Source organism: Haliaeetus leucocephalus, unplaced genomic scaffold (genome assembly GCF_000737465.1).
Source record: "Haliaeetus leucocephalus isolate CR32 unplaced genomic scaffold, Haliaeetus_leucocephalus-4.0 Scaffold93, whole genome shotgun sequence".
Classification (NCBI taxonomy): Eukaryota; Metazoa; Chordata; class Aves; order Accipitriformes; family Accipitridae; genus Haliaeetus; species Haliaeetus leucocephalus.
This window is the reverse complement of record NW_010972529.1, coordinates 1,289,055-1,313,116: the sequence shown is the minus strand read 5'-3', so window position 1 is coordinate 1,313,116 and position 24,062 is coordinate 1,289,055. Positions and strand designations below refer to the sequence as shown.

At 41.2% G+C, this 24,062-nt stretch overlaps 2 protein-coding genes across 3 annotated transcripts in view; one reads left to right on the top strand and one right to left on the bottom strand.

Moving 5' to 3' along the window:
* Positions 1–5,844, top strand: part of BACH1 (BTB and CNC homology 1, basic leucine zipper transcription factor 1) — a 76,510-nt gene extending 70,666 nt beyond the window's left edge. Inside the window, exons 6-7 of one of the 2 annotated variants that reach the window (XR_775490.1) lie at positions 4,630–4,743; positions 5,758–5,844. The gene's annotated coding sequence lies outside the window, so the exon portion shown is untranslated. Of the gene's footprint in view, positions 1–3,105; positions 3,290–4,629; positions 4,744–5,757 lie in introns of those variants that run through there. The other variant, XR_775491.1, reaches the window with a different exon arrangement.
* GRIK1 (glutamate receptor, ionotropic, kainate 1) overlaps positions 5,399–24,062 on the bottom strand; it is a 245,730-nt gene continuing 227,066 nt past the window's right edge. The window contains exons 15-17 of the mRNA XM_010585332.1: positions 21,085–21,310; positions 16,424–16,674; positions 5,399–5,889 (exon numbers count right to left, since the gene is read on the bottom strand). Of these exons, the coding sequence (XP_010583634.1) occupies positions 5,734–5,889; positions 16,424–16,674; positions 21,085–21,310 (633 nt within the window). The 3' untranslated portion in view covers positions 5,399–5,733. The remainder of the gene's footprint in view (positions 5,890–16,423; positions 16,675–21,084; positions 21,311–24,062) is intronic.

Sequence of the window (24,062 nt, the reverse complement as noted above, 5' to 3'; positions counted from 1 at the left end):
AGATCCTCTTGCAAGCAGTCTTTAAATGACCAGGGAGCATGATCGGTGTGATGAGTTTTATCCATCCTCCCCAAGCAGGATTGTCCCTGTGCTCCCGGAATTGCATGGCTGCCACAGGGACAGAACCTCTCTTACCCTGGGAACCATTTCTCCTCCACCAAGAGGCACAGGGAAGACTAAGGATATTTAGTCCTCACTGAGGATATCTGTGCTTTTCATATTATTCAGAGTCAGGCTGGAAATCCGGCTTCGCCCCAGACCTCGGCTTGTGGGAGGCTGCTCCATGCCACCGGCTCTGAGCCCGCATATGAGTCTGGGCCATACATACACACCATAAATGGGTTGCCCAAGTGTGGGTCTCATCTCCTGGGCTGTGCAACTTCTATCAAAGTCTAAAAATACAAGGGAGAGCTTCACGTGTTAACACTGATAGCTGTATAACATTTGCGCTAATGATAATGGAGTTTGGATCTGGGGGAGGTGACAAGAGGTGAGCAGGAGTATGGCTCAAGTCCGAATTCATCAGCAGGCAAAAACATATGCATCTTTATCAATCAATGAAGCTAAAATAAAATTGTGGTCATTTGACAGCTGTAAGCGATGTATCTCTAAATAGTGGCAGTTCTGATCACTGAGAAATCCTGACTCCTGCAATCTTGACAGAGAGTAATTAAGGGACAAGCTCAGCAGTCAATACATGCCCCATAGGATTACAGGTTCACAGCAGACCCATGAGATGCAGGCCTCTGACAAAGGCCCCAAAAGGTAGTAAGCTGATCTTAATTTGTTCTGCAGTAGCTTATCAATCATGCTATTGGGCCAGCCCTGAGCACACAGCTTAAACAGTCACTTATGCATTTACACTATTCCTTCTTTTACACTGAGCCTGTCTTACCACTTTCTCAAGAAAGTTAAGGGATGTTAAATAATCCTTACTAAGCCCACAGACTGGTGGTGAGTAGCTGTATGGGAAAGATCACCTGACGCTAGAACAAGGCCATTTCTGGAATGAAACATATTAAAGCCTTTCAACAGCATCTGTCAATATTGTATTTCTCTTTTACAAACAATGAGGATGCATGCCTGTTGCTGCCAAGATACAGATCTAATGAGGACATTGGCTTTCCTAATGGGTAATCTCTAATCAGGCTTCTCTGCTACCACACGCTGCCATGCAGGAAAAGAGGCAGGAAAATACTATTTGTTGGGATACGGTGAGAAGGTCTCAGTAATCATATCTGCTACTATGTCAATTTGTAAGATTGCCCAGTGCTTGTCCCTCCTCCTTCAAGACAAAGTAGCTTTCTCAGTCATGGAGTGAATTTACAAGTAGCATCTGAAGCTAAGGAAAACATTTCTAGTGACACAGCTTGGTTTGCAGAGGCAAGGTGCTTTAGAAGAGGATTTGGTTTTGCTTTAAACACATCTACGTACAGCAAATATGAAGAGTAGCATGGCTGTGAATACAGTAGACACAGGCGACTGCATGTGCGTGGGTGTGTGGAGCTGGGACCTGTCTGAGCGGTGTATGAGCAGCCTAGCTGGTGACCTAAACACGTTTGGAGAAGGGTGGAAAAGGTTGCAGCTCTGAATCAGGATAGCACTTGTCTGAATCCTTAAATACCAGTGGGATTTAAATGCATCCCTAAGTGTTTTCCTTAGCTACAATTTTAGTTAGCTGAAATATAAAATATTCTGTTGAATCGAGGTGGGAGCCACGGTGGTCTTAAGCTCCCCGCAGGTCTGTAGGTGCTCTAAGCTGTGCTCATGGCCAGTGCCAGGGGGGCATGGGGACACCCTGGGAGCCCGCGAAATGGTCCCCAAGGGGAAGGGGCTCACTGCTGGCCTGAGGCGGGAGCGAGTGTCCTTTGAACTCCTTCACAGTCTCATCTTAATCCTTTCTGTAGTTTCTTAAAAGGATGCCAATTAGCATGAAAGTCACAGGCTACCAAAGTGGTACTGTACTGCTGATTTTATACATATCTATATGTGTGTGTGTGTATATATATACACATATAGTGGCTGACAAAGAAAACCTTACCTGGGGAGGACAGGTCAGACTGATAGGGTAATCTATCTAAGGATCACTAAAAATGTCAAGGGAGAAAGCAGAGCAATGAGTTAGGCTAGTGGTCTGTGGCTGTTTGGAGGTTTTAGGGAACCTGGGTTTCATGGGGTAGTACACATCTCAAATCCACCCAGTGTTTGGGGAAAATTTATATTGGGGAGGGGGGGATATTGAGGGGATTTTATAACGAGTCACCAAGCTGCATTCTTGGAGCTGGGGGGGAAGGGCAAAGCCACACATCATGATGTGCTGCTTCATGAAGTCACAGCAGGTTAGTTAGCTCCTTTGCAGTAAGTGTGGTTTGTTAAGCTGCCATCCGAGTTTAATGCAGAAGCTTCCTGATATGCTGTGACTCTTACAAGCTACTAAAAAGGAAAAAAGGAAATCAAAGAAGAATCAAATATGCTTTATTTATTGTTTTCTCACTGTCACATATTTCTTCCCATACAGCAGAGAGCTTCATTTTTTTCCCAGCACCTTTCTATAAGTGGTAGACCACTAATATTGATGGTAAAGTTGAAATGTAAAAAGTAACCAAACAAAGTACTGTCTCTTAGTTTCAGGAAAACGTTAGTAGATTTTTAAAAAATTGAACTTGGAATTCTTTAACCTCAAGGTCTAAGCCACAGAACAGTGTTCCTTAAAAAAAAAAAAAAGGCTTTATGATAAATCTTTTATCACTTTGAACTTACTCATTTAAAAATATCTTAGCTGAAGGCTGTGGATGGCAGAGCAATAGAGTTACACAGACTGAAAAATAATAACCCGCTTTTCAATCATGGTATGGAAACGGTGCTGGTGGTCTGAATGGCCTGTTTGTAACCTGATGATGACACAAAGAAATGAAACTACCTTTGGAAGTACAAAAGCACCTTATAAGATCCTCTATGAGCTCTCACAGCCAGGGGCTGGTTTTCTTAACTATTGCTTATCAGCCCAATGTGTCTCTGCAGCATACAGCAGACTAAACTTCCCAAAAGCAGTTAAAGCTTCCTACTGCAGTACTTCAAAAGAGACCCTTCTCCTTCCTTTCCCAGAGGCTGACTGCTCTGAACCTCCTGAGGGAAACTCCTGGAGGATAGACACAGCCCAGAAGAAATGCTGGAAAACAGCAATAATAATTCCTATCTTCAAGAGAAGGAAAGGAAGAATCCAGGGAGTTTTGGGCTGGCCAGCTTAGCTTCAGTTGCCCGGCAAACACTTGCATGAAATAACTATTTTGTAAGTAACTGGTAGGAAATGAGCAAGAGTTAATATGAATCCATCAAAAACAGGTCTTCTTAATCTGATTAATTTCCTTCAACAGCTTAACAGGCCCTGTGGGTGAGGGCAGGGTTCCTTAATAAGCCTTTCATCCTGCCCTCATGGCATTTTCATAAAGAAGTAGGGTAATGACCAGATGACATATACTGTACGGTAGCCAAAAGTGCTATTAACTGTCCTATTAACTCTCAGAGCCTCACTGTCAAAACTGGGGGGATCTACAGGGGTCTGTCCACCACCTGGGTCTCCTTTATGGATGGTTTTTAGTGAGTACATTTGCTAAATTTGCAGGTACTGGCAAGCTGGTTCAGGCAACCATGGCTGGGGACAAACTGATCTTGACAAACTGGAGAAACAGTTTGGTAAAAAAAGAACCCACCACAAAAACGTGCAATTCCACATGGTGACAGCCCTAACCTCAGGCTGAAATTATCATTGCCTGTATCATGGGGGGGTCACCCCCTTACCCAGTTAGGGCAAGGAGATCTCCTCACAAGGTGTGTGAGCAGCAGTATGGCCTTTGAGGGACAAGAAGATGTTTTTCTGCCCAACTCAACATGGGTGGAAAAGCAGGTCTAGTTTGGGGCATTGTGTTTTGAGAAGGATATGGAGTAATTACAGAGGGCCTTGGGGAAAGCAGTGGTAATGGTGAGAAGCTTAGAAACCTTGAACTGTGTGGAAAGGCTAAATGAACAGAGGTGTCTTCTAGTCTATAATAATATCGAAATGTATCACTTCTGAAAGCAGGGCTTTTGTAAGCAATACTGTTCATTGCAAACCGACCTTACCACGCAGCATAGCATAAAAGCTCACAGGGGGCTGCAGGGAGCAATGGTGTCAGGTGAAGGAGAGATTTTTCCACTCAAAGGCTTTCACTTTACGCAGAGGAAATGCCTACTCGTACAAGGGAAAAGTAATCAATGGTAAGCACTAAGGTCTGTGGGGAAATATAAGGGCAATAAAACTTAACACTTAGTTGAAGCACCTGGGTAACGAACATTGCCACAAGCTGAAGCAAATGCTGTTGATATAACTCAGGCTCGCCTGGCTCCATGTGCTGCACAGAAAAGCAATCTGTGGCTCCACTCCTCTGGTTCCCTTTTTCCCAGCCATAGGATTAGAGGTGGTCATAGTGGTGGGATAACCCTAGACAGACCAGGTCTATGTATATAGCCCAGCATGTAGGAAGGCAGGGGTACAGCTCCCAACTGCTGGGTGCAAGGGGCACCCATCTCCTACACCCACCTTCATGCCTTGAGGTGTGGATGTGCCTGCATTTCACCCATTTCCTTTCACAGGCACCCTCAGAGCTAACCAGCTGGCACCAACAGAAGCCCCAGAAACAACAGAATTAATCACAGAGACAACATAGTAATAAATATAAATGTGCTTCACCTCACTGCACTATAAAGGTATAGTTTTGGGGGGGAAGGATGGGAAATCTGCTGCTATAATGCATCACTGGTTTTTTTTTCAGACATAGGTTTCTTCACAGAAAAGGTTTAATTTCTCTTTCTTTCACTGTTAAAACATTTTGTTGGTGCCTGCAGTAGTTGCAAGAAAAGCTTTCAATTCCTGAGCATTGGCTGTATTCCTGTGAGATGTTGTTATCTTTGTGGTCAAGATTTGTTATAAATTGAATATTCTTGGCTCTGATTTCTAAGGGATTTTCATTTTGAAGTCAAGAATTGTTTTACTGGTGTCAGGAGCTGGAGAATATGGCAGTGTGACAAAGTCAATGTTGCCTTCCCCTGTGTTTTTGTTTTTTCTTTTTGAACGTCTAGCACCTGGAGCTATGGCATTACCTAATAATTGTATTTTAAAAGAAATGAAAAAGAGAAAAGATAAGGAAAAACAATTTCTCACAGCAAAGAACCTGAAGAGTGTTCCTTATGATATCAGAAAAAATAACTCATTGTTGGAAACTTCTGTATTTAATAGTTTTGTAGTAAGAGTTAATTGTATGAATTTTTACTTTAGTTGTCTGGGTCCTGGTTTCTAAACAACTGTGCTCAGTAGAACTGCAGTCTTTTCTTCAAAAGGGAAAAAAAAAGTTCCACTCCCAGATTATTGGAAAAAAGAACCCTGTCTCTTCTTTATTTATTTATTTAGAAAGCACATACAGCAATGCATGGGGAGGGGAAGAGAGGTGCAAAACAGGTGAGCATACAAATCCATCTCAAAAGAAATAGTGAGACACTTACCAGATGATTAGTAGTACATCAGTCTATGTGAGCATTTAAACTGTTGTACCTCTAGATTAAAAAAAGAAACCACAGAGAATTTCTGAAGAACAAGGTAAATGTCTATATTTCAGAAATCCCACCACAATCAACTTGTAGGCAGCAATGTTTTTGTTTTGTTTTTTGTTCCTGATAGTTCCTCAAAGGGGTCTCTCTTGCTCATGCTATGGTTTCTTTCCTCAGTGTCCGCCTCTGGTGACAAGTAAGGATACTTGTGAATGAAGATTTCCCCTTAGTTCTTGACCTTTTCTTTAACTTCTTCTGATGCTTGAGTGAAATTCCAAGCTCCTCCATTATCGCATTGAAAGAAAGACACTGGTGGAAGATGGAAATGGCATTAAATACTTCTCATCAAAGGCAGAGTTCGACCATACCCTTTGCATAAATGGTGGCTTTTAGAAGCAAGGATCTGAGCCCTTACCGGCAGGCTCAGAAAGCTTCTCTGCTGAGTTCTGCCAGTTTTGCATAGCCCCTCAGGTATAATAGGTGAGGCTGTATAAGCCATGTGTTTTGCCTAACTTGGTTTCCTCTGAATTTAATTTAACTTTAGCTTAACAAAAGCTGATTATGAATGTTTCTGAAATTCTACACAGACACATTTGCGATGTTTTGGTGGCTTCATATCATAAAACTTACCCTTTTTCAGTAGGTAAATTTCCTCCTGATCTTAAAAGAAAAAAGGTCGTCTTTTTTAAATCACAAGTACCTTAGCCACAAAAAAATGGGCATACTAGAGAAAACAAAGAACACCATTTTTGAAGATTTCTTTGTGGTTTAGTTATTTTCTCCTCACAAAATTAACAGACATTTCTAAATTATAGCACAATCTTCAATCCTCTTCTTCCTTTGGAAAGAATCTTTTTCAAATATTGTGTATTGAAGGAGAAAGGTACCACAAGTATAAGGTAGCTGAATAGTTTATAAAGAAAGCAGAAATCTTTTGTTCTTCCCACCATCACAACATTAACAAAGACATTTCAGGTAAGTGGAAATATCCTTTAAAATCTACAGCTGGAATAATTACATGTAACGCAAAAAAAAAAAAAAACCCACAGAAGAGGCTTTACGTGGAAGTATCTAGCAATGCAAAAAAAATGTTCTATGAAAATATATATAAATACATTATTTATATATAAAATGAAATGATGGTAGCAGTGTGAAACAAAGCTTTAACTACCTTACCTTCATCAAGTTGATTAAATCCTTCCTACCAAACCCTCTCTAGAACAGCAGAACTGACCAGCTTTAAAACAACTGGTTAAATCTACAGTTCTTGTAAAATGACAGCAATAGCACACAGACATGGTTCTCTGTATCAAATACAATTTCCCTTCTAGAGTGATACCAATGCAAGGTAAGCAATGTCCAGTTCTTAACCAGTAATAATCCAGTAGGGATCTAAGTTATACAGGGCTAAAAAAAGAAAAAAACAGATATATTATTTGAAAAGGAGAAAACCCAAGCTTTCCTAGTAGCCAGCTATTCTAGAAGAATATTTTCAAATGCAAAAGAGAGTATGATGGTAACCTGGATCAAGATTAAATAATTTGTTTAAAGTAGCAAAGGAATCCCAGAGAAGTAAGTCCCCCACACCGTGCTTCTTCCTCTCCAGTATAAACCCTGCCTATACTGTGCATAACCCCGGCTCTTTAAATGAGCTCAAGACATCAGTGCATCAGTGTGTGTGTGTATTTTAAATGTGTATGATCTTGCATATGTCATCATGTCCATTTGTGGGATGGGCTGCACACAGGCTAAGATCTCATAGTATGTTAAATCTATAGTTTAATATGCTCTTTCTTTGAGATACTTGATTTTTGTCCATCTAAAATTCTTAACTATATATAAATTAAGCTACTATTAATTCATGCCAGCCCCCAAATGTAGTAGACATAGGCCAGGGCAGTGTACTGCTCTTTTTTTCAAATTACTTTCTGGTAATAGCCAGGAATTTGCTGGTGCAATTATCATTTAAATATCCTCTTTGACAATGTAATACAGGAATTCCAGCATTACAGGAGTTAGAGTTAAAGGTGTCCACTGCAGCCCCATGCCTTCTGGAAGCAGTGGGTGGCACAGGTATCATCCTAACACAGACACTATTTCTATATCGCTTCAGGTTTTTATAGAGAGCAGCACCACTTATTTCCAAAATAATAAAACTGTATGCTCTAAGTGGCTGACTTAGCACAGATAATTTCTCTCTACTATCTTAGTTTTAATTGAGCTTTCAAAATCTAGATTACAGAGAGATTCCAGAACTCCATGGCAAATAAGGAAAGGATCACATTATCAATTTGTAGGATTGATCAGGTTTATTTTTATTTCCCTGTTGTTCTTACTAACCTATATGTTATGTGTGTATTCAATAATAGCCGTCAGTCTCTGCAATGTGCATACAGGGATGATTTCTGCAGATGAAACAGTACGTTCTACTGCCTTGTTAATACTGCTGTGTATTTTAATTTTCCAAACTGATTCATATTATTCAGACTATGCAATTATCATAATGCCTTCCAATTTCATATCAACAAAATAGTCCCATGAAGATCGTTTTACATCTGCAGATAGATATTGAAAACATATTGCTGACATTAAGTATGTGAGGATTTTAATGTCTGACTACATGATTTGTGAAGTGCCCACTGGTTCCACTTCCAACTCTGTTTTGAATTTTAAAATCAATATTATCAGAAAGACTTCAAGCTATTCTTCAGAATGGCTCTTATGTTTAGGTCTTGTCTAAGAACTAAACTTTTGCCTAATTGTTCATCAATAGCGGTTGCATCTAAAACTGAATATAAAAACACTACTGTTCTTGTTGAGCATTTTCTCTGTAAACTGATCATGTTTATCCACCCACAAAGTATGGAAGTAGGACATTTAAAATCTGAAAGGGCTCTGCCTTATCGAGACTCTCTCTTATCCCATCCTGGCAGTGCAAGGCCCTAGTGGGTTGATTACCCACGATAGAGGTCAGAGCACACACACTCAACATGCATGGGAATGGGCTTGGCCATCCTACGGAGAGGGTGGGTTGGGAGAGGGACAGGAGGAGGTTTTACAGTGATAGCTTCCAGGGTCTTACACCGTGAAGCTCCAGCTCCTGGCGTTGTGAAAGCACAAAAGCAGTTTACTTTTATGGTGACTTTGCGCTTAGTTTTGAGGGACTTAAAAACCATTGCTATGAGTTTTGTCAACCTGAAGCAATGAATTAAATGTAGACTTATAGACCCTGGACTAAAACTTCAAAGATATTCCAATGGTTACGGACATAACTACGCCTCTCATTGATTTTGTGCATATTCCTGTGTCTGAGATCCTACCACCTTTGAGAAAACCAGTTGGAGGTGGCAAAGAGCATTGAAAACCTGGGAGACACAGGTCTTTCTCTGTCCCTTTGCCTTCACACAGAGCTTCAGATGGTCTAAAAGAGCAACCCGAGATGATACTTTGAACTTTCAGGGGTTTGGTTAATCATTCAGAAGGACAGTTACATGTGAACTTTCTTTTAAGCCCCAGGAAGCATAGCTCAAAATCCTATTTATCTCCAAGCTTGTGCGTGTGATTAGGAAACTGAACAGATGTCTGAAAACTGGAATTTCCCTGAACTTTTCAAGCAGTAGAAAACTGTGGTACACAGTGAGTACAAACTCAGCCAGAATGCTGTAGGATTTACAGGAAAATCACGGACAAGGAACACATTCAGTGGGGACTCCCAAGACAGCCCTCTGAACAGCACCATGTCTGTAGCATAATTACAGTAGCCTTTAAAAAGAGGATGGTGACATTAAAATTTCATTTAAAAGGGTAATATACTGTTCTTTTAGTCTCATATTCAGATAGCCAGACTGAAAGAGTTTCTTTAAAAACCTATTTTTTTACATGCTGTTAAGTCCACTTTTGAGGTCTTGCCCAGAATGAGAGCAGAGTAGGCACAGAGCAATACATTTAACAACAGAGTAATAAGTTTAACATTTTGCTTTCAGTCAGTTCAACTTTCTCATTCTAGCAGTGTCAAAATGCTGCAGGACATGGCATGTGAGGCTAAAAGGAAATGTCATCCTTTAAAAACAGGATAGATTTTGCTCTCCTTGTGATGTGAGACTTTCTCTTTGCCCTTTAGTCATTTCAGCAGGCTGTAAAACTTGGTCATGAATCTCCCAAATCATTCCTTACACTCCCATACAGAAGACTGTGTTAAGCTTTAGGATAATTATAGATTCAGAATTTAGAAAATAACATAAAATAAAGTAGAAACAAGACTGAAAAAAAAAAAGAATCTGTAGTCAGGATTTATTGATCTGCTGCTTATGCTGCTGGGCTACTGCTGGGGACAAGACTTTTCAATTGTATTTATTAATACGTTGCAAAAACAAGCAAATATCAAAAAAAAAAAAAAGACAACCCAAACCCAGTGCACTGTGTTGGAGAACTGGGAACTATGAAAATCAAAGGAAGTTGGCCAGATTTTTTTCTGGAACAACACCTGTCCAGCTCAGGCACAGAGAAGGATGTGCAGAAGTCAGGATTTTTCTTCTGCCGTGCCCTCCTCACTGTGAAGGACCCATAGCTGGGACACTGACATATGTATTCTGTTGAAAGAAAAGTGATTTGTTTGTGCCTAGTGCACCAAAGGAAAAATATCCAAAATAGTTTCTCCTAGTGAGCAAACTGCTGTTGCGGCACATTAAGAATCTGTTTGAGCATTCTGTCACTGATGGCTAATTGCATAAGTAGATCACTAAATTAAGTCTTTTAGACTGTCAGAGTCTATTGAACAGTGATTGCCAAAACAGTATGATGGTAACCTATGGATTATTTTAACTCTTCCTCAGTTATATAAACTGTTTCTCGGTTTCTTCTTTACAAGAAAAAAAAAATCAGTAAAGCTACTTGATGGTCTCCCAAACCATCTAAACACAAATGGGACTGCTCAGTGAAGGCACAGATGGCCACAGTTGTGTCTGGAGGTGGGGTTATGGCCTGAAAATGGAAGGGCTCAAGCTGATGTTCATTGATGAGGGGGAATTTGCAGACCTGACAACTTCACAGAAAATTCTGTCTTGCAAGAACCTCGCTGAGATAGGAGATTTCTTCCTTCTCCCCCTTCTCCTCCTCCTTTGTTTCCAAAGAACTAAAGCTGTGAAGCTTCAAGGCTTTGATCCAAGAGAGGTGACGCAAGCACACAATACCATGGCAGTACTTTGAGGAAATATCAGTTTAGTTACAGAGAGCATTATTGCTGTGCTTGGTCTAGTTCTGCAGTGCAGGCGTGGTGTTAATCCACCCTCCTGGCTTTCCGAAATGGTGATCGTATTGCCTTTGTTCCTCTCATTCTTCTCTTGTCTTGTCCTTTCTCTCTCCTTCCCCCTGCATCTTTGCCTAATTGATTTGCAGACTGTTTGATGAGGGCAGGAACTGCCACTAAATAAAAGTAGGCACAGTGGCCGCAGCCAAATAAACCTGGCAATGGCTTGGGACTAGCTTATTCACAGTGCCTTTGCTTTCAATGGTAGGTGGCTTCTGTGTGTCAAATCATATGCCATTTTTTGCAAACACTTATTAATTTGAATATTTTGGGAGTTCTGATTAAAATGCAGCAACAGCAAAACAAAAATTAGTATAAAATAACATAAAGGTATGCTTATAGCCATTTTTCTCCCCACATAGCAATGGCTATGCTTTACTGGTACCACAGAACCAGACCTGATGGAGTCGGTTGCGGCTCATCCACCACAGGCAGAGTTGTTGGCTCTGATTGCACAGCAAGGTCCCTGCACTGACACACACCTGAGAAAGGATCCAGTTTGATTATTGGGTCCTGGATGCAGTTGCAAGGCTGCAAGTTAGGAAGATGCAATGGTGACCATCTGTATTTGTGAACAGATTATTTTTTTGTGGCCAAATTTCAAAGTATAGTGGTCATAGAAGCTTAGAATGATAATAAATGGAAAATCTTTGAATGCTTTAACGCCTTTTCTTGAAGCTTGTGTGCCTATGCAGGAGTCCTTCCAGGTGCCATGCACTTCATGGGAGATGCTATGGGCTGTGCCTTCCTTAAATCTCGCTGTTAACCTGAAGGCACCTGCTTTTTCCTGGAGCCATGGCAAACCTTGCAAAAACTGCCTTTAGAAGCATGGATTTGTTAGTGCTAGGGCGGCATGCCAGCTCTTCACTGCCTCAGCTGCTGGTGCAGCTGCTAAGGAGCAAGTAAGGCTTTTTAATAACTTTTTGTAGCTAGGTATGAAGCTTTGTTACGGAAAGGAGAAGCTGCTTTGTAATTCCCACAGGCAAGCCAAAATCTGTGAGGTTGTCTGTGGGGACAGCTAGACAGAGAAATGATGACTGTTACTAACAATGTGACTGTTTCCTTGACAGATATGAAAATGTTTACCTAAAAAGTGACAGAAAATTTCTGGATTCCGCATTCCTCTGAAAAGTGATTAGAAAACTGGTCGAAGCTGCAACCCAGAGGACTTCTTGCGTAGAGCAAGATGGAGATAAACACATGAGGAATTTTCCTTCTCCTCTGAGTGTTGAGAGAAGCTGAATTTAATTAGATTTAAGTCTCTTCTACTGGGAAACTGTGAACAAAAGTGCTTTCTTAAATCAGGGATATAGAAGATCTAATTCAGGTCTTTGCTGGTAAGAAGGCTCATTTTATGAAGAACCAAAGCTTTCAAGGCCTTATTCAAACAAGTTAAAATGCCATTTTGAGCAAGACAATTTCTTGCAGCACCTGGAGCAGAGCACACTCACATACACGGATAAGCGCTGGCAGAGAAGACTTGGTATAGCCTAGCTACGAGCAGTTCATCTTCGTTGCAAAAAATAGTTAAGCTTACTGCCAGCATAAATAATGCTGGCCAAAAATTGTAACGTAAATAGAAGGAAAACACAGGTCACTGTATGGTCTGGCTTTTCTCAGGAGCTGGGTATGAGAGAAACAATTCAAGAGCAGAGCAGAGTTTCGCTGCAGCACTTCAGCGACTGAGTGTGAAGGCATCCACTCGAATAAGTTTTCTAATTGCAGTAGAGTGCAGAAATGGCCCCTCAATAAAACAGATCATTAACTTGTTTGATGAGGAGGAACTGCAGCGGGCAAGAAAACATAAATTAGGTGTGAGGGGTGGGAAACGAATTGGTGAAACTGGTGGTAAGCTGGGATATAATGAAATACAGGTAAAAGGTAATCAGGTTTTGAAAACATGGTGGTTTGCTGTGGTTCATGACATCCTACGAGCTGGCATTTCTATACATTTTGTGTATCTCAGATTGTCGTCATATGGTTTTTGGTGGCAACAACAGATCCAGTCCATTGTCTCCTGCCCTGTCAGTCCCCAGACTAGCTGAGGATTAGAGGAAATCAAACTGTTATCCTTCCAGGGTACAAAAAACATCCAGTGCCAACCTTCTACACAGACGTTTCCTTGGCATTTCAATATGCAAAGCAATGCCAAGGCTTCACTGTTTGATATAAATTGATATCCTCATTTTGCCATAAAGGAGTTTTCTATGTTACAAAGCCTTACAATAGTGAACATCATGAATTGCTCAAGCCAAGTCAATGGATTTATTCTGTGAAAGGTATATACTGGGAGTGCCTGAGGGTGCTTTTGTCGAATACGTTCTTAAACGTTAATGGTTACATGGCATAAAATTTAACTGATAGATATGATTTTGTACTATGATAGTTACTTGGAGGCTTTGGCTAATGAATTTTAAATGGATGAATTAAAATTCATTAAATATTGACACTGGGAATAAGATATGCCAGCTAAAAAATCTCTGGCTGCTTATAATAGGGGTTCAGAAAGTTAATGGAGCCCTGCAGGTTATTTTCCGAGATTTATAAAGAACTGCCTGGCCCACTTGCAGAATGCTTCAGAAGAGACCAAGCAAAATATTTCTCCATGCTTTTAGTAATGAGACTGCCATTGGTTTACTCAGGTTTGGTAGGAGATGAAAAGGAGGTAAATAATTTTTCTTACCTGAAAAAGGTGAATTACCCCATGTAATCACAAGATGACAACTGTACATAGAGACTGATAATTCTTAAAATCTATTAGTCTATTGCACTCACTCTTCACTGTAGGTGTAATTATTTTCTGTGATATGCATTTAAACTGCCCAAATTTCCAGGACTTCAACAATTTGTGCTAGATAAACTTATCTCCTGCTGAAGCAAGAGGCACTTTGAAGTCATTAACTATGTGTTGGTGAGTACAACTTTTGCCATTATGTGCACTGTTTAAGTTTAATGCTTTCCATCAGACACACCTTTTTTCTTTCCTGACTATACAGTGTGAATTGAGGGCTGTGTTCGAATCCCTCGCTCCTCTCGGATTAACTTGCCACAGTCTAACTCCGTAGATAAGGTGGTGCCAGAGGTGGAGTTGGACGGATGGGTTTGCTTACACTGTAGTCCATAAAAGAAACAAAAGGCCTTGCATGCAAGAAAAGAAAAATGGATTAAATAAATGAAAGAAGTAAAATTAAAAACAAACATAAGAATGAGATTCAAAAGCTATTCAAATCAAAGGAGATTCCATTTAAGGAAAACAGAAAAGTCATAGGTTGTATTCAGCTCATGCTTTGGATTAGCTTAGTGATAATATACACCATATAGCATTTTCCATCTAAGCTTCTTATTTCACCAGAATAAAAATAAAACAAGCTGAGAGAAATCAAAAAGTAACACTGGAATCGCTGGTGTTCTACTGTCTGTAAAATTACTTCTGGAGAAGTATGATGTTGCCACATTAACCCACTTAAAGATTTTAATTATTAAGAGACTGCCTGTAATAAGCAACACATTGCTGTGAAACAGTAGCACAGTTTCAGAAATGTTATATGTATATATGTATCCCTAAATACTCTGTTATTCACCCAACATATTGCTAAGTAAAATAACACTCCCTCATGATGTAAAGTTTTAGGTCTACTTTAATTATCACTCCAGGAATGCATTGCCTTTCCCAGACTCCTGAAGAGTTTCCAGGATATTCTGCACCATATTAGCATTTATACTAAACATTTTAATTAGCTGCAACTGTTCTCCAAAACATATTTGAATGAAAGATCTCCTGAGACATGAATGAAACAAAGGTATGGATGCATTCTTTATACATTTTGTGCTAAAACTGTTCTACAGGGTTAAAATACTAATCAGAAAGCTGCAATATGTGCAAAATACTTTCATCCTTTACGTCTGATTTATTCCAAGACAGGGACACTTTGATTAATATCTCCTGCAATATTGCTCTACACGAACTGCATCTGTTGTTTGTAGACAGTGCCATTGCCTTTAACAGGGCTTGCTCAGGCACACGTGGAGATGTCTGCATGGTCAGGAGCTGCCCTCTCCTGCAGGATACTGTGAGGACCAAGTCCACTGATATTAGGTGTCATGGACCCAAAATAATACCAAGTGCCATCTGGAAAATGAAGATGCATGGTAGGATTCAGCTCACTTCTTTTCAGCTGTCTGTACAGCAGGTGTGTAGCCTTAGCTTATGGCGATCCCTTACCGGCAGCAAGGAGATGCAGGTGATTTATCCTATCCAAAACCAGATGTTGTCCTCATGATGCCCTCAGCCCTGGCTGCTTGTTTTTACTCAGGTGTCAATCCCTCTCACGTCCCAGCACCACTGCTGTGCGCAGTGTAAACTACACCTCTGAGACCAAGTGCAAAATGCTCTTCTTCTCCTCCCACTCATCCCTGCTGCCTTTGTTAAGGTTATTTTTCTCAATAGTAATTTCTGGCATTTATGTCATCAGCCTTGCAGAACTACACCTTGGATGAAGAGGATGAATTGCCTTTCCCATATAAAAGTGCAAAGTGAGCTTAAACAACTCACTTCAAAGTAGATGCCTCGTGTCTAGAAGCCTGAAGTGAGGTGATAGGAACCCTCCTCTTGGTGATTGCATCAGGGGCCACTGACCCTGCAGTGCAATGTGACCCTCGTCCCTACGCTAAGTCCTGTTGAAGCGAAGAGGATCAGAGCAGCTATAGCAGTTGAGGCAAACAGGGCCACGTCAGGGTCTAGGACATGGCCAGAAACAAACCAGCACCAGGGAATGCAGCCAGAGTAAGAGGGTTGGCAGACAAATTCAAGAACAGACTCCAAGTTGCTGCTCATGCCTTGTTTCTTTTACAGCGGCTGATGGTTCAGTAAACAGGTGTTTACACTCTATTTTAATGATTGATTCTATCTCACAAACTGCTGTAATACTCAAGGCATGATTTGTACACAGCATTTCCTTTGTTTTCCCTCTGCCCTTTTATATTGCTTATTATGCTTCAGTGGAGCTATTACCAGAATTTCTTTGGCTCCATAATCTTACTTTACTGTGGCATCCATCACCTTTCAGTAGGTGTCCCTGCTTTGAAGTGCATGCTTCAGCACAGTGTGTAAATGCCTGGCTGTGAAAAAAATGCTTTCTAGAGCAAAAGAAAAATTACACTTGCAGATTTGGAAGTACATTCTTGTTGTTACTCAAAGGGCTGATGCTAATGCCATATAAAAAAAAAATATATCCAGTTGTGTTTTATTCCTTTCCAACATAATTTATACTTGAAGTCTTAAAGATCAAGCAGAAACTGTGTGAGAAATTAATTGCTCTTGTTCTGCACTGCCATACTAAGCAGCACTAATTGGACTGTGGATGAGGTGCTTCTCTGTTCTTTTTAATAAATTATTTGTCTTTAGTGCCAGAGATGCACGGTGAGAGTTCAGCAATACAAAATCTGCATGCCAGCAAAGAGACATGTAATGCAGTCACCTCCACATCCACAACCCTCAGCCTCCCAGAAACATAAGCAAGCTGGAAATGGATGACTCACCTGCTCAATATCGCTGTTTTTCCTTGATTTATATATAAATTCACCAATGGCTACAAACACTGAAAGAACAAGCCCTGCAGCGAGCACTATGAAGATGCCCCCGATGTTCTCCACCCCGAGAGCACTGGCTTCTTTGCTGTCCTCCTCGGGGCAGCCATTGCCTCGCCACCACTTTTCTTTCATCATGTGCAGCTTTCCCTCCTCCTGGAGCTGGAGGATGGCGATGGTGATCTTGTCTCGGTAAGGAGACCCTGCAAGGTGAGAGCAAGGCCCATCAGTGCCAGTTGCAGCAAAGAGAAGGCAGGGAGGGAGCAAGCTGCTGCCACCTGAAACAAAAGTGCTCCCTCATCACAAGATTCATTATTCCATCTAGAAAGTCTTGGTTTCTCTTTAGCTGGAAGGGGGAGGAGGACTATCTATTGGTGTCTGCCCTGGGGACTGGAAAGCAGAAAGCTCCTTCGGTCCCATTACTTGTTTGAAAATTCATTATAATTTCTAGAGTCTCCTACTGAGGTTTATTTAAGCTTTGGCAGTGGGTTTTCTTCCTAAGTAATTCCTTCATATCATGTTTGAATATTGCTTTAAGCATCCTTTGAGACCTTTGGCTTTGCATCTCTTCTATTTACTTCAACATCTGTTTATTTTTCCTACTGCATGTAAAATGAGTAGCTGTCTAAGAAAAGCCCACAGTCAGTCAGATACATCCTCTTCTCATTTATACCTGCATAAGCCCACAACTCTACTTCAGCTACCTCACAGCTTATAAGAACACAAGGCATCCAAGTCTTTTTTTCCGTGACTTGCAACTATATTGGCACTGCAAACTGAAAATAGCAACTATTTTTTGCTTTTTATTTGCAGGCCAACAGCTTGCTAAATGATGTGTCTTCAGGCTCAGCAGCATTAATGGGCATGTACAGTATCTGGCAAACAGCGGGGTCACGTTGGGCAGTTCAATCTGTTTAGGTTTGCCTCTCACGCAGTCTGCTCTGGCTCTCCATCTTCCAAAATCTCTGCCGCCTGTAAGTCCCTTCAGCCAACTTGTGCTGTTGCCGAAGCAGAAGTCTGTAGCCCTAAAGGGGAACAAGGGAGAGGTGTGCCCCTCCCCCCACTTCTGGAGCAGCGCCTAGTTAAAGAAAATTGCTATCAGTTATCTTTTCCCACCTTGCCAGACGCTGAAGTTATCAACAATAATAGCAGAAACCCTGGTGTTAATTATAATAGATACGTGGAAGTTGGTTTTGGCATTGTGAGAGAGACTTTTCTTTATGGAGAAAGGATTTTATGATAGCAAGCAGGAGAGAGTTACAAGAAAGGCTCTTTGGCTCTAAAGGCATATTATGTGCCCCCAAATCCTGCCATGTTGGACTTCCTACAGTGGGAATCATTCAGTGTCTGGGCTGACATACAGTGTCACCAGTCCTTTGTCCATGTAGCTAACTACCATCCACCCTTTCATCTCCTTTAGCACATTAATAAGACTATTTTCTTAAGCTGTCATTTCACCAAAAGTCACATTTTGCTGCAAACTAAAGCAGCTGCAATTCTCAATCCGATCAAGGTAAACAAACTTTTAAGGCAGAACGTGTGCCACAATTTCAGTGATAGTGTGGTACACATAGACATGGACACTTAAGAAAAATCTCACTAGGCACCACTTTTATGTCTTAATGCATCTAAATAGCCTTGGAAAATTGGCCTCACAGCTTCAGTTTTCTTTCTTATATTGCCATGCAGGATATTATTAAAAATAATTGTACCATGAATACAAGTTCCTCCCTCTGCTTTCCATTTCCTTTGGCCCGCAGCATTGTCTGAGGAGAATCAGTGTGAAAAACATTGCAGTTCTTCATTTGTTGTGCCAACACTCAGCTATTTTTCAGTGTATCTTACTGCCAGCACTAGGACATGCTGTGACCACAGATGCCAAGAGACATGTGTCAGATTGTACAAAGTCCATCTGGGAAGCCAGCAATCAGCAGCCACTGCTTGAGGTAGCCAGCTTTCAAAGGAAAATATGCCTGCTCCAAGAATAGATGATTTCTATGCATGCTATTAATGAACCAAAAATAAGCACAACAGAAAACAAAACCAAAACACCTTCAAAACTGTCTTTACACAGAGAAGAGAATTATTGCCACTGAAAACAGCAGTGCCTCTCAGAAGAAAGCAGAATTGCTTCTACCTTAGGAGAGGTTTGTCACCCTGATAGCTGGAGCCTTTTAGGTTGTAGGACTCATCTATTTTCCCTTGTCTGGAAGGACGTAGCTGTTAGGTGAAGTGAAGCAGCCTGAGTCACAACGCAGGATTTGTGGGGATGTTCATTCTTTCTTGTGATGTTTATGTTGCCAGCAGGATTCTCACAATTCATCTTGAGGGTAACAGGTACATCTATATTTCTACGCGTGCTTTTAAAGTTTGTCAAGTGTGCGTGGAGTGTTAGATTGGTAATGTTTTATTGGTGAGCACTAAAACTGCACACAAATCCATCTCAACACCTCTTTGAATATTCAGCATATCATTTATGGCCTCTGAGCTATTAACAACCTACCTCTCAGGCCAAGAAATGCATCTATCTACTTTCTTAGCAGTTTCCCAAGTAACTGGTAATAGCATTAGTGTTAGAATTACTAGCATCAGCACTGGCAGGGATACTGGAATTAATACCTGTCCTGACACCTATAATAACGTTGCTTTCTCCAACCGGATTCCTCCCAGGGTGACATTTTGCACAGGTTTTGCTTAGAGGTGCTTTTGCTACAGCAGTACTTCCAGAGTGCATTCAGTTCACCACCGGCTGCTGCAGATTTCTCATTAGTAATGGTTTTTGCCAAGAATCTGCTGAAAACCCTCCTCTTTGTGACCCATCGGCTCCGTAATAAATGTAAATGGAGATGTTTGCCGATATGCCTGAATGCCCTTTAACCTAACTCAGCACAAAGAAGTAGGAAGACAGCCTATATCTGTAATCTTTTACTTGCAGAAGGTGCTCTGATAAATACAATAGTACATTTCCTGGATTCATAGAAGAACTTTCAAAAATTCTTCTTCCTATTTCTTTGGGAGCCAAATGGTGATGGTATTCAGGTCATTCACTGGAAATTTTGGAGCTTGAGGCATACTTTTGCTGCTGCAAAACCTAGCTGTGTGGTTGTATCTTCTCCTGAAGGAATGAATGCAGACCAATCAAGACCTGCTGAAACTTTGGTGTTGAAGGTCACAAACAAGTCCTCTTTTTTTTTTTTTTACAGCTTCTGCAATCAATAGTCTTGAATGCTATGAGAAAAACAACGAGCCTTTGGGGTCCATCTGAATAGTTGAAGGATCTCCACAGCTTATCTTGTTTATGAAATCAATCTTTTAAAAAATTAAGATGCCTGATCACACTGAATTATTCCACAGTGCTTGGAGATATCTATTCCCCTGAATCTTGCTGGTTTTCCTTAAGAAAAAAATTAAGGCATATTTGTCATACAAGAAACATCTTATAAATATATTTCACAGCTGTATTTCCAATGGATGCACTCTCTCTGAAGATTACCATCTGTTTCAATTATTCCTTCATTGTTCTTGTTTCAAAGTGTGGCAGCTTTATAACTGCAATGAAACTCTTGCTGTATATTTATCTTTATTCAGGATTTTAGCTTTGGTATCATTGTCCTCAGGGTAAGATGGTTGTTCTCACATAGCCAGTGGAAAAGTATACTTAAAATGTTATCTATATGACAATCTGTCTGAGGCACTCAGTAGCATAGATAATCACAGTTCAAAGTGCAGTGGAGTTTCTCCCTTATTTATACCTGGTATACCAAGAAACCGATGGACCAAATGTTTCACCTCTTATATCTGTGCAAACTGATATTGCCTTGAATAATTCCCCTGAAAACAATAAAATTGCATAGCTATTAACTGAGCATGGCATGGTAAATGCATATGTGAGCAGTATGGAGAAATATTTTATACAAGAAAAAGACCTGGCTGCCCAGTGCTGATAATTCAGAAAAGCAAAGCACGAAAAACTTACACACTTACTAATCCTCTACAATCAGAAAATCTTGAAAAGGACACTGGATATGCTAAAAAAGGTCTAGTGGAAAGAGTTCACAGAGATTGGGAGTCTTAAGACTCTGCTTAGCTCAAAACACTGAAATCCCTGATGCAGATGCAGAACTTTGCAATTGCTTCTCGCTGTTCTTATGCGTTGCTCTGAGGTCATGAAATAGATCAGAAATTCATCTGCTTTCATGCAGCTTTCTTTGGGATGCATACATTGGACATCACATTTATCCTGCCCACTTCCATTTTCCCAGAGACACTACTTGATTTCTCAAACTAAACTGAATTTCAGTAGAGCGACTTGCACCTCGAGTGGCACAGAGGATACCCAGTTTGCTATGAATGGGATGCTCCAGAAGGCAAGCAGGTCACTCGACCTTGTTCTGCAGATGTAGCCTACACTGCTATATTCCCTCTTGCTTGCAGATACAGCTTGAAGATGAGTAGGGCAAGAGTAGATGTTTTGCCTAAAAGGAGGCTCCTAGGGTCTGTTTCGATGAGGAAGGTTTCTAAAAGACTAGGACACAATTCAAATGGCCATCTAAACTTCTGAAGGGGACATTGCTGGGAGTGCTCCACACCACCTGTGCTGGAAAGTATCTTACCAATAGGGGTTCCCACGCCGTAGCCTTTTGAATCAATGAGCCCCCCGATCTGGGTGAGATTGCAGTTTCTCTGAGTCACATACTCTATGCTGGTCGACTCCATTAGCAGCGCGTAGTCCGTTGTGAGCACACGCTGGATTCCCTCGTCGTTGTTCTTCACCAGCGCTGTTTGCTGCCTGCTGCTCATGAACGCCCACATCTTCTCATATGTTGATATTTTTGATTTCTAAGGAGGGAAAATGAGGGCACAGAATCACACCAGTACCCAAATTGCACTTGTAAAATATTCCTCAGCCTTTTGTTGTGTCCAATGCCAATAGCACATCTTGAAAGAAAGAGAATTGGTAGCAGGGTTTTCCTTCCTGCAGCCTTTCTCTCTTACTGTGCTTTATGCTGAGGAATCTCTTTTTTTTTCACTTCGTTTGCAGTGCCAGGAACTTCATTACTGGCACAACTGTGAAGTGCTTTGAAGTTTTTTGGGCTAATGCTGTTACACGGATTACAGCACATAACCCAGCTAAATTAGTGCAGCTGGATACTCTTGCACTCAGCAGCAGTGCTTCTCCCTGTCAGGGCAAACACACTACTCCAAAAGCCTGATGATGAATAAAGTACTGGCTCTTTTGTATCGCTATCACTTGCCTAGAAGTCATGTACTTCAAGGATAAAGCTTGAGAAACAAACCCAAAGCGGCTTCTAAGCAAATTTCTGCTTTCTGCTTTCCATTGCAATCAGACTTAAGGTCTTCATCCTTCTCCTGCTGAAGTTAAGGGGCAGTTTGCCAGGAGGAGTGTGTGTGTGTCCTGTGTCAATGCCCAGCTGCCCAGGGAAGAGGGATGCCAGAAGCCCCAGCCACCTCTGTACAGTGTTGAACATCCCTCCCTCCCTGCTCCTTTCCCTGTGCTGTGGGAGCCCGTGAGGGACCCAGGCATCCTGCAGGGAAAGGCAGTGCGAGTGCCTTGTTCACACTTCTGCCTTTGTTGGAGGATATGAAAAGGAAAACTGAACCTGCTCACGGACATGCCTGCTACCCTCAAGATGTGCTACCTACAAACCAAAAAACCTTCAAGCGCTTGTCCAGTACTAACATGATTAAACCTCTCTCTTCCTTGTATGCTCTCAAACAACACTGAGGACACAGTGTTGCTTTTGGATTGAATATCAAGGTAGACCTATAGACAGCGGGACCCTTAGAAACTGTCAACGGAAACCATTTTGTCTCAAGATGGCAAAGCCAACCATTGCCAAACTACTCTGTGCTGCAGCCTAGCACGAGCCAGGCACGCACAAACCAGCTTTTTAATGTAGGTATGAGTTGAAGGTCCTCCACACGCTTAGGTTTCCCCAGTTCTGGGGCAGTATATCCTCACTTACTTCATGGGCCCTACCTTTGGTTTATAGCCATCATAGCGGATTTTAGGGTCACTATGTGGAGACCATATGTGCTTGTTAAACACCAGTGTCTGGGGGATTCCTGTGAGAAGTTGATTTTCTGGTTCTTTGAGCTTTAAATGTTAATATGCTTCACCTGTAAATTCAACACCTGTGAACATCACCTAAAGTCCACCTAAGTTTGGTAAGCCACAGGATATACCACTAAACTTTGAAGATGGTTAAGTGGCTTTTTGCTAGTAGAAGCTATTTTTACTGCTCAGTTGGGAATATTTTTTGAAAGCAATGATAAGTTTAGTCAGTAGATTGAGTCTGATATTGAATTTACTGGAAGGATGTATTCCTTATTCAGATGAGTTTGAAAGAAAGATCTTAGCTTTTTGACTTGCCAACGCCCATTTTTTTTCAGGATAGATCATATGCCAAATTTTGGACTTTGAATTCTCATTGATTTCAGCGGAAACATGTCTGCACATCAGAAGGTAGGAGCTGGCAAGAGCTGCAACATGAGATTAAGATATGTTATCACAGAGGGGCAAGAAAGCAATGGAAGATTTATAGACATGTTGGAAACAGAGCGGGATGGCAGTCTGGAGAAATATGTGTGTGTCACAATTTGTAGATGTGAAACATCCTGCCTTCAGTTGGACTTTCCCCAAATTTGGACATGCATACAGATGGTGAATGCTGCCTGAGATCATGCTGGCTCACCTGCCTAGAACCCCATCCCCTCGCTGGAGCACTCCTTAACTGTCCAGACCCTGTTTTCTGGGGGTTTTCATCTGGTATGGCCAGATCTGGGATCTGCGTACAGGGAGGAGGCTGACTCTGAGGTTCCTTCAAAGTCAGAACTCATTTTTTCCCCAAATAATTTCAATTGCTTTTGTTTTCTTTCCTCCCACTACCTAGCTAGAAGGCATAGTCACTGCAGAAATTTTCTTGAAAATATTGGCTCTTTAGCAATAGTTTTTCTGGGGACACTATTACAACAGGGATACTAGTGTAAGGCATTCAAAATCAGTGGAAAAACACAACTGTTAGTATATGCATTATAAACAAGACTAAATAAAAAGTGATGTAAGTTTGAATAAATCCAAATAGAGTTTTCAGAAAAGCAGTGCAAGTACCTTGCTTTTCTCGTATGGTTCCCAATCTGCATGTCATCCAGCAGGTACATTGTGTAATATCATCTTTCAGGGGCTTCCTGCTGCTACTTTAAGCACAAAGTCCTAAACCAAAGTCTTCAGAGTTTGCTTCATGTCAGGATCTTTTTCTGCACTTGAAGTCTTCGGAAATCCTTTTGCCATGTATGTCTCTTATAGTCCTGAAAATCAGACTCAACTGGTCTTGCATCTCGTGTCCTACATGTCAGGCACTCTCTTGTTCCTCTCTCCTTCATAGCGAGGAACACCCAGAGTGTCATGGTTTTGCTCTAAAAAAATGTTGGTCTGAAAGAGTCTGCTGTTTCTCTTGGTATTTCTTGGTTTAAGTCCCGGGCGTAGCCCTTAGGTAAATCAAATCTTGCAAGACAGGAAGCACTTGAAATAATGACCCTTCCTTAGTGCAACCCAGCCCTGCCCTACGCT